Source organism: Prunus mume, linkage group LG1 (genome assembly GCF_029339155.1).
Source record: "Prunus mume cultivar Tortuosa linkage group LG1, ASM2933915v1, whole genome shotgun sequence".
NCBI classification, from domain to species: Eukaryota; Viridiplantae; Streptophyta; class Magnoliopsida; order Rosales; family Rosaceae; genus Prunus; species Prunus mume.
In genome coordinates, this window is record NC_142698.1 from 24,765,396 (window position 1) to 24,779,528 (window position 14,133).

At 37.1% G+C, this 14,133-nt stretch overlaps 2 protein-coding genes across 2 annotated transcripts; both read right to left on the reverse strand.

Moving 5' to 3' along the window:
* Positions 1–2,381: 2,381 nt before the first annotated feature.
* ATIPCS3 (Inositol phosphorylceramide synthase 3) lies at positions 2,382–6,407 on the reverse strand. The gene is made up of 11 exons (XM_008221733.3): positions 6,039–6,407; positions 5,815–5,904; positions 5,278–5,364; positions 5,114–5,182; positions 4,864–4,944; positions 4,111–4,182; positions 3,939–3,999; positions 3,500–3,602; positions 3,162–3,257; positions 3,023–3,069; positions 2,382–2,806 (listed from the first exon to the last, which is right to left on the reverse strand). Exons 1-11 carry the CDS (start codon positions 6,069–6,071, stop codon positions 2,676–2,678), a joined length of 870 nt encoding a protein of 289 aa, XP_008219955.2. The 5' UTR covers positions 6,072–6,407; the 3' UTR covers positions 2,382–2,675.
* Positions 6,408–7,834: 1,427 nt separating this feature from the next.
* Positions 7,835–12,549, reverse strand: LOC103320120 (uncharacterized). The gene is given in 4 exon segments (XM_008221753.2): positions 7,835–8,378; positions 8,488–8,858; positions 8,861–11,102; positions 12,407–12,549. Coding segments are annotated over 3 exon segments (2,796 nt in total). The 5' UTR covers positions 10,989–11,102; positions 12,407–12,549; the 3' UTR covers positions 7,835–8,081.
* Between the last annotated feature and the right edge of the window lie 1,584 nt (positions 12,550–14,133).

Genomic DNA, 14,133 nt, shown 5'->3' on the forward strand with positions numbered 1-14,133 from the left:
GTTAGACTTATTTTCTAGTCAAATATTACATCTTAGACTAAGTTTAGGTAAAGTTGCAGTTATGGATTAAATTTAATAATGTAGTGTCATTTTCACCCTAACCTTTGAAACCAAAAGGACTGAAAATGGTGAGAAGAACCTAGCCTAGCATATCAAATTTAAAGCTGACTTAGTACAAATTGTATATCTTCTCTGTCAACCCAAAATTTTAATTAAAAAATGCAGTCAATTTATTTAGTTTACACGAAGTTGGACAGTTCAACTACGCAAATAAAGAACACATCCACATTTGTGTGCACATAAAATATGAAATTAATAAAGCAAAATGCAGTGCTTTAGCCAGACATGCCTCAAATGATGAAGAATGCATTCAACCTGATATCAGGATCTTCTTGACCAACTTTTCCAGCTCTTTTATGCAGAAAATAAATAAATTTTTTTATAAAAAAAAAAGTTGTATATTATCATATAAAATAGTTGTTTACACCCTAATTGTATATTAATATGCTAAGATTTCAGCACAGACGGAAGAAGGGTTCTCACACACACAATCAAGATACAATGGGATTTCAAATCCGAGATCTCTGTTCTAGAAGTCAATACCTTTTTTCACTATGATAGACTTGATTGATTTTTTTTCCCCTTTTTTTTAGTGGTGGTGTTCTTGGATTTGGGAAGCATGGGAAAAAGATGAGGTCTTTTTGGGTCTTATGAAATGTACCTTAATTATATTATATCCTAAATTTAGATGCAAGGCCACGTTAGCTTGTGGACCACATGCATAGAATATTTTCAACAAAAGGTGTCCTGACCATACCCATTCATAATTTCATTCATCTGCTTCACTACGATCCTTAATTTTTTTTTTACAAATGTGGTAGGTGAGGTCAATCATAATAATATATCCTAAACTAAGATAAGGTTCTAACTAAGGAATATGTATTCGAAACATTCAATTAGAAGAGATTAAGAATTTAATTCTCGATGCACGTTGGAGTCGCATGTTGAAAAGAAGTATACGGCAAAGTTTAATGACTTGCATCAATCCAATGTGGTTATAAAATCCCACATCACCATCACCAACTATGTCATACTCTGGTTCACATTGTCGTGATACGTGATGTTACTAACTCATGTTCTATAATATTAAGGGGTTATTGAGTTGATATGCCGTGATATTACTAACTCATGTTCTATAATATTAAGGGGTTATTGAATTGATATGTCATCAACTTAAGTAAATACACGTGTTATAATATGACTGAACTAATAACGCCTGTTATATTATGTGATTATTGGAGTTGTTGGAGGCATGTAAAACCTTTCCACATCACCCAAATACACTAGGCACGAAACAATTGCTTTATTTTTCTTCTTCTGTTTTTTTTCTTGGATCATTTGTATAAAGTTATATACATACAGAGACATCATGAGAACAGGATGAGATAAGAATCCACTTACGAGAAAAGGGTTTAGGGCTAGACTATAGGACACTGACGAAATTGGAAAATTTGAATGTGAAAACCCACAGGCCAAAACAAAGACACTTGAATTCCACGGATTTGCCATTTTACTTTCTTGTACTATTTATTTCCCAAAACAGTTGCTCAGAAAACCAGAACTGGAGGCAGCAACATACCTTTTTCCATTTCAGCAAAACACCCATCCCAGAGAGGAAGTCCATGCAAATGACATAATTGCTATCTTTTTGATACATTTGACATTTGGAGGGATGAACAGAGTTTAGATATTACGTTGGCACTAAAAGTTAAGAGACTTGCAGCTAAAAAGGAAAAGAAACAGTTGCTCAGATAGTGAAGGGAAAGCAAGCAAGAGAGGCATGTGATGTAACAAGAGCTGTCTCCAATATCATGCTTCAACAACCTATGAAAAGAGAGAATATACATGGGGAAAAAAGAAAGGGCATTTGGAAAGCAAAAGGGTTGGTGGTCCTTGTGGGTCATGAGACAAGAAGCATTATTAAATTGCATAATTGGGTCATGCCAGCCCTAATTGCTTCCTCTAGTTACTGTGCCCTTTGAGAATAATACTAAGCCCTCTTGTCTTGTATTGTATGTGATGCCTCTCCCATTCTTCACCCCACGCAACCTGTTTTGTGGACCAAATTTTGAAGCAATCTTTTTAAACATGACAACCTGGTGCTCCAACACAATGACTTGGATTTCATCCATAGTCACCACTTTTCTTGACTCATTCCTGTGCATACAATCTCTATAATTCATTCCTGTGATGATGACGACAAAGGTGATAATGATGATGATGATGATGATTACGATGGCGGTATATGTATGAGTAAGAGTTAGCTGCACAAATATGATGTGTGTGACACTAAACAGTGAAAAAGTGGTTACTCGTGAGCATACTAAAACCTAAACCATTCCATTTCCAGCAATAATACAAATTATGTTCATCAGCCTCTCTAAAGAGACAATATTGCATCTGTTGAAGCAACTTAGGACTTTTAACAGCAGCAAAGCCATCTTCAGCTTGTGCTGCTCATCTATGTACCATATAATGCTAAGTATGTTCCTATTTCGAAACTTTTGATTTGTCGGTCTTCCTATCTGGAGACATGCATTACACATGATGTTTGCACTCACAAAATGAGGTCAAACTAAATGAGACAATAAGAAATATTTACTGGTTTTCCAGACTCAAGTGGCAATGTTGGCAGAATTTCCATTCCGGAATTTGTCAAGCTCTTCTTTGTTCTTGCTATCTTTATCTCTGCTGCTTATTGGTAGCAGTTGTTGAGATGTAGAACCAAGGGACCGATCAGGCAATTCTGTGAAGGGGAAGAATACAGTCAGCACATACACAACCTTTGGGTATTCTAAAGAGCTTGACAATTACTGCCCATAAAAAGTTCTGTTTTGTTATAAATATACAAAACTGAATCAAATTTAGACATGTTCATGATCTAACAGTAAAATGGAATCCAGAACAAATTTCACCCATTTTTAAGATAGAGAAAAAATTATTGGAATTGCATTTTGCTAACCTGGCAATTTTTGGTCAATAAAGAACACTACCAAATTTACAGTGTACCTGCACGGGAATATAAAACTTATGTTCGACCAATAGATTATTAAATATTCCAGTAGAGTAATTTCAAAAGCATAACAGGATCCATCTCTCACCAGGCAACAACAATGTCAACAGTGTAATGTTTGCGAGATGCTACAATCAGGAGGCTCTGAATACCAGCAACTAACCAAGCAATCTGCTTAATGCACCTGTAATGATAAGCCGCAGTAGTGTCAAAATTTATACTAGTTTATCCATTTAGAAGATATCCTTAGAAAAGTGAAATTGAATAATGACTCAAGGCCCCAACCCCTCGGACATCAGTACACAGATTGCTTTACTTTCCTTCTTCGACATCATTATTGGGGAACCAGATGCACCAGAGGACAACAGCCCCCAACCCAAAAAAAGAAATAAGAACGGAAAAGATGCAGCTAATAGTAATGGTTACCTCTTTGTTCCATATTTCTGATATGTGCGCACAAATACTAAGGTAAAAATCATATGTGATGAAAAGATCAAATCACCACAACCATACATTACTCCTCGGGGAACTGCACAATCATGCAAATCATATAAGCATGAAGAAGATTATGTTTTATGAAGTTAATGAACCATTAAAAATTATACAAATTTATAAATAAACCCAATCCTAGACATGTATTTATAAAAAAACTCAAGCACTATTTAAACATAGAAACACACCTAAAATCAACCCCAAAGTCAACTTTTTGGGTGTGTTTATAAATGGGTTTTGAGTGTGTGTAATGATGGGTTTTGGGTGTGTTTATATATTTAAATAGTGCTTGGGTTTTTTTATAATTTCAACCCCATTTTGGGTGTTTTAGTGAAACTCCCTAAAAATTAAAAGATGAATAATTTAAACCCACAGTTGATTAAGAGCACTTCAAGTGCACTCTCTGGAGGGGGCAGCCTGGCAAGTTTTGAGCCCTGAAAGAGACAGTTGTACCTGATTGTAAAACATCGTTTAATAACAACTACTTAATGATTATTGATTACAGCGAATTAACAACCGAAATTGCAAACTTCTATAAACTTTACCTTGCGGCAATGATAGTTTGGACCAGGAAGCAGAGTTGAGTAGAAGGTTATAATCCGGAGCACTTGAGAGACCTAAACAAAATGCAACATATACGCAAAGAATTTGTCAGAAAATATAGCAGAAAAACACAGGATACTATTAATCAATTGATCCATGAATCAGTTCACTAGTCAAAACTTCAAAAGAAAAAAAAATTGCACATAAATCATGCATTCTTTATTCATATATGGAAGACTGTCCTGAGTGCTATTCCCAGTCAGATGCTTCAGAAAATGAACCAAGCTCAAGAACTAGTATCATATAAGCAGGACACATAATCCAAGAACATTGGGTTGAAAGTGGAAAATACAGATGACTCTGTAGTTAATGCAAGCATATTCACCAAATTTTCATCGACATCGATATTTATTGCATACTAGAAGATTCAAAACACTCGGGAAAATTAAAAAGGATTTATAACACCTATACGTAGCATGTGATGATGATATGGCTACTGATTAAACTGTTACCTGATATGAGCCCATACTAAACCAAAAGGGAAAACAGTTTCAATGGTAAGCCTTTATAATGCCAAAGCAAAAACTCAAGTGTTTCCAGCAAAGAACCAAGGACATATGCAACCTAGGTGAATGAACTTCCTAAAGAGAGAGAACAATAAGGAAGATCTAAAAGGAAGAGTTTAAGCAGCTAAGGGTGTAGTCTAGCACATGTAAACAGCAAAAACAACATTTGTAAATATCAGCTGTACTTACGCCTAAATAAGCAAATACTCTGCACCATATCAGAACTGTATATATCTTTTTGTACTGGAAAACAAAGGGGTGAAAAGTCCACTGCAACAGAATAAAAATCTGGATTAGGATGTTACCAAAGTTCTACAAGTAATTAGGAGCAAATACTAAAGAAATGGACTGCAAGAACAACTGGCCCTTCAAATACATGAGAGACAAATCCAGGATAAATTTAAAGTAGATGTTGATATTAGAAAACAGAAAGGCTTACCAAGACAAAGGAGAAAAAGATGACTGAAAAGAGAGTCTCGCTAAGATAAGATCTGTCTTGACCAAGTTCCTAAGATATCACAAATCAACAGAAAATAAATTATATGACAAATGTTACATCAAAAATTAAAGCCTCCGGATAAAAATCCTTAAAAGTATGCCCACCGGGAGGAAAAAGAACCCAGCATCCTGAAGCATCGGTCCTGGCCGATGTAAATAATGAACACCATGAGCAGCTAGTCCATGAAGATACTGTTAACACAAACAAAACTAGTATATAAGCATCTGAACAAGAGCTCCTGAAAAAACAAAAGGGGGAAAAGAAAAAGCCTATGAAGAGGGAAAGTAGTTCGGCTCAGAACATAATTTTTTGTCCAACACAGAAAGGTTTCATATCACTGAGATCAGCCCATAATTCTTCTCCGGCTTACACACATTTGCAGAACAAATAGTGTGAATTAAACCAACACCATTCAATCCACTGCATTGAAATTCAAGTTTAAAGCCCAACTTGAAACAGAACAACTATGACTAGTAGTAGTTCCATATAATCATGTAATTCAAACCATTTCTAATCAACTTTTTCTAATGGAATAAGCTTCCAGCAGTTCACAAGTTACATGAACATTCAATACAAATTAATTGCCAATAATAATTCCTAGTTATAAAAAAAATGAACCTGAAAGAGAAAAAGAAATGAACCTGAAAAACGAGACCAGCAAGAAAATACTTCCAATTCCCGGCAAGAAGCGAAATTTCAGTTGACGTCTCTGCGCATACTTTCCTCCATAGCTTCACATTTCAAACAACACCAAAAAAAAAAAAAAAAATCAACGAAAATTGGAATTTGTCAAAAGAGAAGAAAAAAAAAACCCAAAAAAAAAAAAAAGTTGAACAGAAACAGCAATGGCGGGCTTCATTGTAACCTTGGGAGCCTCACGAGCAAAGATAACCGGCATTTTGGGATATGAGGTTAAAGCTCGTCATCAATCAGCATTAAGAACTCCAAATAAACCGCTATAAATTGGAATTCGAATCGTCCAACGTGATAATAAATTTAAATTTAAATGAAAACAAAAAATGGCAGAGAAAATGGAATTGGAGTTTTGACTTCAAAATTCGAAAATTAGGTTTGGGATCAATAGGAATCTATCTATATCTAATCTACAGCAACAGAATTTCACCTAATTCAAAACTCTCTCTGACTCTTTTTGTCTCTCTCAGTCTTCTCGGTCTCGGAGGTGGCAGTTGAGAAAGAAGGTTTTCCAAGTGGGGGGAGTGAGATGGGAAAACCAAATAATTAATTTAAAATAAAATAAATACTTGGGACAAAAGTTTTCAAAACTTTTTTTTTTTCCTGGTTTTTTTTTTTTTTTTTTTTTTAGAGAAGAAGAGTCAGCAAATATGCATGACGTGTCCAATAAGCGTGAAAAGAAGGAACGCGCTCACGTGGCAAGCCGATGGAGAACCTATGTCGGCTACAACTTTATATTTTATTTATTAAAACGTCGGCTACAACTTTCGAAAACAAGTTTTAACCCGATATCAGGGATGATGGACCCACAATAGTAGGGGTCCCACTTCATTTCTTCAACTCTATCGCACAATGTAATTGACCAAAAAAAGAGAGAGAGAGAGATAAGTCTTAACATAAAATTTTAGTTTAGTGAAAAAAGATCTTTGACTGTAGATCGAACCTGATAGGATAGCACATTGATAATGTGTGTGAAATCTCTCTCCTTTAATATAGCTCGTATACAAAATCACAATGGGAGGAATTTCCGAAAATCAAAACGAATTTTTACAACTACAATAAACGAAAATTTAGAAAACCAATCATAAGGTTGTGTAAATTTATGTCAATTATTGACTAGAGTATCTAGTATCATATTAGCTTCTTGATAAGTATGATGAATTTCAACTTTGTCCAACTGAAAAAGAAGGTAATTATCTCATCCCGAATGAGAGAGTTAAAAAAACCTAATCCATTTTCTCCAGTTTAACATATTAAATTGTCCCATAAGAGCTGCTCTCCATTAACAAAGGCAAGGTACATAACCTTTTGGTGAGTCTAAGATGCAATGCATAATGACCAAATACAACCCATATTGGAAGTGTATGCTATATGGTAGTTTCATAGTTCCCACGCAATGTAAATGTATCATATATATGTGATGTGAGACGTCCTCCTTTTTGCTTTTGGCTTTCCTCCTAAGTTTTGTACTGCATTCAAAAAGAAGCAAACCAGTGTTCCTTAAAGGTGCAGCAAAGAAAGCCACTTTGATAAGATTTCTCTTAGAGCACCCAGCAATCAATACACCCCACCTTGAGGGCACTCCTGGCATTCTAGCTCACTGTTTTAGCCTTGTAGGACATCTTGTTGTTGCAACTTCCATAATTTGGAGCTGCTTCACAGCAAAGATTTGATGCAGGGACCCCCTGATTATGACTTACAATGGAAGTTGATGTCAGCTCACTTGTATCTTCTACGTGTGTGTTCGTGTGTATGTGTGTATGCGGACAGGCATGTACAAGTGTGAGAGACATCCCTTTGATGTACAGAAATCTGTTGAATCAGGCATGGAAAAACATTGCAGCCGGAAAATGCACACCAAATGAGTAACCAAAAGGGCAAATAAACAGCCTGCAAGGCCTTATGTTTCCATTTCAAGGAGGGGCTTGCACCCCAATACTGGAGAAATTGGATCATTATTCTCCAATATTCCCATCAGAAATTGAGTTTATTAAAATTCAAAGTGAAAAACAACATACTATTCACTCATTATATGCACATTTAAATTGATGAAACAGTTCCACTCAGAATACATTTGATGCACTTCATATTACTTCTGACATCTAAAGTACTCTGCGGATCCAAGACACCAGTATCTTCACGGGGATCATGAATCTAAAATCCAACCCAGCCAAATGAAGATACATGGTAACTATAAGAGGTAATCATGGTAAAACTAGACCCTCCCGGCTGGAGAAAGTGGGGGATATGAGACATATCTTGCAGGAACTTCCCCTTCCGTTCGATTTGGAGCACTTAATCCATCATTTTGCATTAATATGCTTTCTCCAGAAGTTTTTTCTTCTAACGACTTCCTTGACTCCGAGAACTCACATAAGTTCCAACTATCTAATACTGCTATACAAATGGAGAATGCTTGTAAGATTGAGATTGAAGAACTGAACTCAACTGAATAGATACCATCCCTGAATGGGGACATACTGAAAGTAGGCTGGTTTTCTTGTAAACCTCCCTGTGGATATGTAATGAAAGCAAAAGGTAACATTAGTTGGTAACTTTCAGAATAATATGGAAAAGGAAAAAAAATTATATATCACCCTGGCTCAAGAAAAACACTATACCTGAAAAAGCTCGAACCGATCTGTGATGGAACAAACCTTATGTGATTTCACTTTCTCATTGACTGGATTATGATTGTCAAATATCCTAAGTTTGCAACCCAAATCCCAACCTCCACAGTCACATGATCCACCTGAATTCCAACGTTCAATCAGTGATGATGGTCCCCCATTACTTGGTAGACTATGGATACCACTTGGAAGTATGACTGTTGTGCTAATTAGGCCTTGACCACCAACAAAAGGCTTCTCTACAGCTTCCCCAGAATAAGAATGGCGTCTCACCCTTGACAAACACTCTTTTGAACCAACCGCAGGCAAGTTACTACAGTTATCCCAATGATGCCAATCTCCGGTGGATTGCTGACTGACATTTTGGGGATTTTGACAACAGCAGCAGCTAGCTCATCACTTGGCTGGAAGTCTGAGGTTTCACAATCTGCCTGTCTCAGGTTTCCAGAAAATAAAACAAACTCTCTCATGCTAAAGTGATCCGGTCTAACCAAATTGGGAAACTGAGAATCAGCGACCTTCATTTGAGCAATAACATTACGGACGTAGTCGTGACTCTTGCCTTTGCTGCCTTGATTTATCCAAGTTCCACTTTTTTTCTTGACTTCCCGGATACTGAAAAATGTGTAGATGCAGCTGCAGTCACCCTTTTTCAAGGTATTTAGCTTCTTCATCGTGGCTGCAAGGATATCGATGTCATTGTCAACCGCAAATGTGAACAGGGGCAGGCCATTCTTAACTGCAACTCGTAGAAGAGCTTGAACTGCAGTTGATCCACACTTCTTGGCCTTCACTGGCTCATTGACATTAATTGTCCTACAACCAGTCATACCTAATTTTACCTTCCCTGGCTGCTCGGACAAAGAATCCACCCGCCCCTCAGACAATATGGAATCTTTCTCTAATGGCTCCACTAAGCGATGGGAGTTTGCCACCTTTGACTTCAGCAGTGGATCCAGTAACCTTCTCAGAGGGGACTTGGCTCTGCCAGTGGCATTGGACTTTTGACCATCTGAAGCACCTAAGAATGTGGAAGTCACAGTGTTCTCTGAACCAGGTTTAGCTGAAAAAGCTGTTGAGCTCAGCTGCTGTGTATCTAAACAGTCCTTAGAACTCGTATGCTTACTCATCTTACCCACACCGATGCTAAATCGGCGAAAAGGTGAAGTGTTTCTTACTTTTTCAGCAGTTGCTTTGCTTGGTTTCAGATCCAATCCTTTATAAGGCTCACTTACAGTTGAAGAAGATGTGGACACTACTGCTACTTTTTTCTCTTCTACATTTCTGCCTCTGTATGGGTTTGTTCCTGTTTTAGCTGACAATGATGCTGAGCTAGGTGTATTAGATTGAAATCTGAGAGTCGCACCATCTGTGGAGCCAAGGTGTTTTACCCGAGAGTGTTTACTTTCAACTTCAGAAGGAAAATGGCACAAATGTGGGAAATCAGAATTGAGCTCTGCATGGCAGGCCTCTTTGGGTCTCTCTGAAGAGCTTGCTCGAGTAGTTTTCTCTGCTCTTTGATGAAGCAGTGTTGTTGAATCAGAAAGGTGGGAAACCCCAGAGTGATTGTTTTCAGGAAAATCTCTAGGCAAAAGCAGAACAACTTTCTTGCATCCTTCAGGAATATCTAATTCAAAATTTTCTGAATATGGTTTCTGTAAGTTCTCTGCTTTCTGAATAAATTCACCAACTTGAGTCTTTTTCTTTACCTTTAAATGAGCTGCCATTTCCAAATGTGGGCCATTCCACAAACTTCTTTTTTCTGGCTCACTCTTTGCATCTGAATCTTTACTCTTGCTCTGTTCCACCTTCGTGTCTATGCGGCTTCTGCATAGAGATGTATCTGTTCCAATGAACTTTTCCGACCCATTCACGGTGCTACTCTGGTCAGCTTTAAGGTCTTCAAACTTTTCAACCCTTTCTCCAAAAGAGGTGACAACTTCGGAATGGCCTTCTGTTGGAGATTTCGTGAAATGAGATTGCAGTGAATGACGATGCATCCTTGGCTGAGCAGGAGAACGGCTGTGACCTCGGCTGGAATGGGTTGATGATCCATCCGTCGAAAAACATGAGGTTGTATTACTACTGGACGGTGAATAACGGCTACTCCTGTATGGCATCTGTTTATGGCTACACTGCCATTTTTCTAGGCGGCCCCAGTCTAGGACCCCAACATTTAAAACTTTCTCCTGAAGGTTTTTTCCTCTCTCAAGATAACTTGGCAAATTTGACATGTGCCTAACAAGTTCTTCTTCAGCAGTTGTCTTTCTATTAATCCGCTGCTTTTGGTGGTTCCCAACAGAATTAGATGGGATATCTTTTACATTTCTTGTAATCTCATGATGGAGATCGGCATAAGACAAACCAGGCTTTCTTGATTGGGCCTTGTCTTGCAGATTTATACTTGCATTTATTTGGCGCAACATGTTACCAGAAGTTCCTAGAGATTGTTGATCATTGGAATTCTTTATGGGTTCTAAACAGCCATCCATGGTGGTATCTGCAATGCCCTGGTTTATCGTACCTGGAAAACCTTGCTACAAGGGAGCTCCATATGTTCTTATTCAGCTGAGCAGATGGATTGATTCACAACAATGCTGGCCAGTCTGAAGATAAAATAAAGAGAAAATTGAATACTGCAGCCCAAAAAAGTGAAATACTGACACAAGTTTTCCAAAATAAATGGAAGGTTACCATGAATACCATCATATACTACTACCAATCTGCTAAGTAGACTATTTTTCTCTAACTAACTAAATTAACAATATTGGTTAATCGACATAAGAAAAATTCCCTTTGCACATGTCAAGAAGCAAAGCAACAAAGTCTTTGAACAAGAAATAAATTCTTTTAAGTTTTAAGGCGTGGAGGTCTCCCTTGTCAAGCCACCCAAAAAAAACGTGGAACCATAACTCCTCTCAACATCTTAGACCACATTAGTGTCAGATGAACCACATTCTAATTGCCGTGTTTACTATGATTACACCAGAAGAATTCAGGAATCTATCTCGAATGAAAGTTATTTCAGGAAACTTCACAATGAAAAAAAAAAAAAAAAAACAAAACAAAACAAAACAAAACACAATACAACATGCATCTTGATTATCATCATTTTCAGTCAGCGCACATAGTTCATTAACAAATGCAGTCAATTCCCACAAAATAGTAAAAGAATATCAGGGAAGCAGATAAGCTCTAAGAAATTTCAAATCTTACAATCAGGAGGAGAAAATCGCACAATGGTATTTGCCCCCACTGCTCAGAGAACCTTTATTCATAAGCTCACAGCATAAAAATTCGAAAATTTATCGTCTACAGAACTCAACTACGCTAAGAACTAGGCAAAATGGTAGCGTATTAATCAATTCATAATGTGAATTGATAGATGATGAAGCCGACCTTCATGGCGCGAAACTGAAATCTCATGCAATACGACAAGTAAGAGCTGTATATGGTAATACGGACAAAGAGGGAAGCAGAGAATCACATTCAAAACCAAGAATTTGGTGGTCCATTAAGACCCAATCTCAAAAATCTAAGATAAGGGTAAAAACGACCTGTCGTCGTCGGCATCATTGTCGCCGCTAAGCCTAATGGTAAAGACAAAGCTCGCCAGCTATTCGAAAATCAAATCCAGAGCTCGCTCATCTTTCAAAAAAATTTGAAGCAGTTCGTTCGGAAAAATTTGAAAAGAACGACAGAAAAAGGAAAGCTCTTTCCTTTCGTTTTCTTTTTCTCTCACTTTCTCAGCTGCCAACCAGCGAGTAAATATTTCAGCTGTCAAATTCCAATCCAGAAATAAATGAACAAAAACGCGCAAACCAGCACAAAAATCAAAGAAAAATCAACAAAATCACATTTCTCGGGAAACAAACGGAAAATATTCTCGCAATTTCTGGATAGTACTCACCAGAGTGAATCTTTGGTGATGCAGAGACAGGAAACGCCATTAACGGAAACTGCGACTGCCTCGAAGAAGAAGCAATACGTGTCGGTGGCTCATTGGTCTGTGAGAACAGAAAGGTGAAAGCAGAGATCAAAGGCTAAGTAGAATCGTAGGGCAGCCTCGTAATCCCAAATGCTTGGCTTTTCTTTTCCCCAAACTCCAAAGCCTCTCTCAGAATCTTAAGCTGCAAAACTGAGAGAGAGAGAGAGAGAGAGAGAGAGAGAGAGAGCAGGTGTTGATGTGAGTGTGATGAGTGTGTGTGTGTGTGTGTGGTGTTTTCTTTCAGTCTGAAGCTAATTTGTTTTGTACCGTGTGGTACAAACAGTCAAAGCAGAAAGAGATGGAGAGAGGGGAGGCGATCGTTGTCATCGGACGGCTAAAAGGAAGAACGGATTATCGGGCGGTCACATCGTATAGGCTCCTAAAGACAGGAAGTATGTTCCTGGGCCCCACTTTGAAGGGCCTTAATGTATTTTAATTGTTCCTAAACTTTCTACCTGTTTGGTTTGGTTTTGGTTTGGTCTTCGTATATGAAGATTTTCATTAAAAAGTGTGGGCCCGCCTAAATTGGGTTAAGGAGTTGTGAATGTCGTTTTCAATGTCTAACATAATATCAATTTTGTCTCTGAACCCGGCAAATTGATCTTATTCTCTCGGAGTCAAAACAAAGTGTATTTACCGATAAATGAATACCATTAATTAATTGGTTAATTTCATTTTTGTCAAAACATATCTTTTTATATTAAAAATAATCAAGCTATTATTTTTCATTTAGCTTTAGGTGAAATTCGAAAGTGCAATCTATAAAAAGCCACACACAAAAATAAAAGTGCATCACTTTCGTTTTTATTAAAATAATACATTTGCCTTTCTAAAAAGTAAACAATCAGTGTCAATGAGGATTGATTGTGTTGGTAAGAATCGTTTTTCTTCACTATTCATGTTTAGGTTCGAGTCTTGCTGCAGACAATCTCTCTTAGTGGTTTATCTGTAAAAAAAAAAAAAGGAACTAAGAGACCTTGATAAGCTCTAACCCAAAACTCAAAACGCACTTAATTCATATTAAGGGCATAAATATGTATATATAAAAATTAAAAATCCATGTCCAACAAAATTCTTTACAAATAAAGATAACATGCGCACGAAGGAATGTCGCTTTACTATTGTTGCAGTTAAACATGCTGGAGAAAGCATCAAAGTGATGATCCCTTTTTTTTATAATCCCTAAAATAAGATGTACCAAAAGACTGAAGAGGATATGCTTTTGAACCAGCGCCTGGGATTAAAGTGATCACTTTAAGCTCAAAAGGGGATCAAGGAGAAAAGTAAGAGAAAAAGAATAAAGAAAAAAGGTGAGGATGTGATGAGTAAGAAGAAGAAGTAATAAAATAGAAGCATAATGCAGATGGAAAAGGGAATTTCAGGCTCTAAGCCTTAGCATCATCATTGCAATGTAGATCCAAGATTGTAATGCTGATGACCCTATATTGAAAACGATAAAAAATGAATCCTATGAATCCATGATTGAGAAGAATTATAAGGCCACGACAAATGTTAAGAGCATTCCTACTTGCCATGATTGTGTATTCATAAATTTACAGGCATGTAAAATCAGACAGTTAAATTTCAAACAACGAAAAGGACTGAAAAAAGGTTTTTGTTTTGAGGTATAATTTTACAATACTCATAGT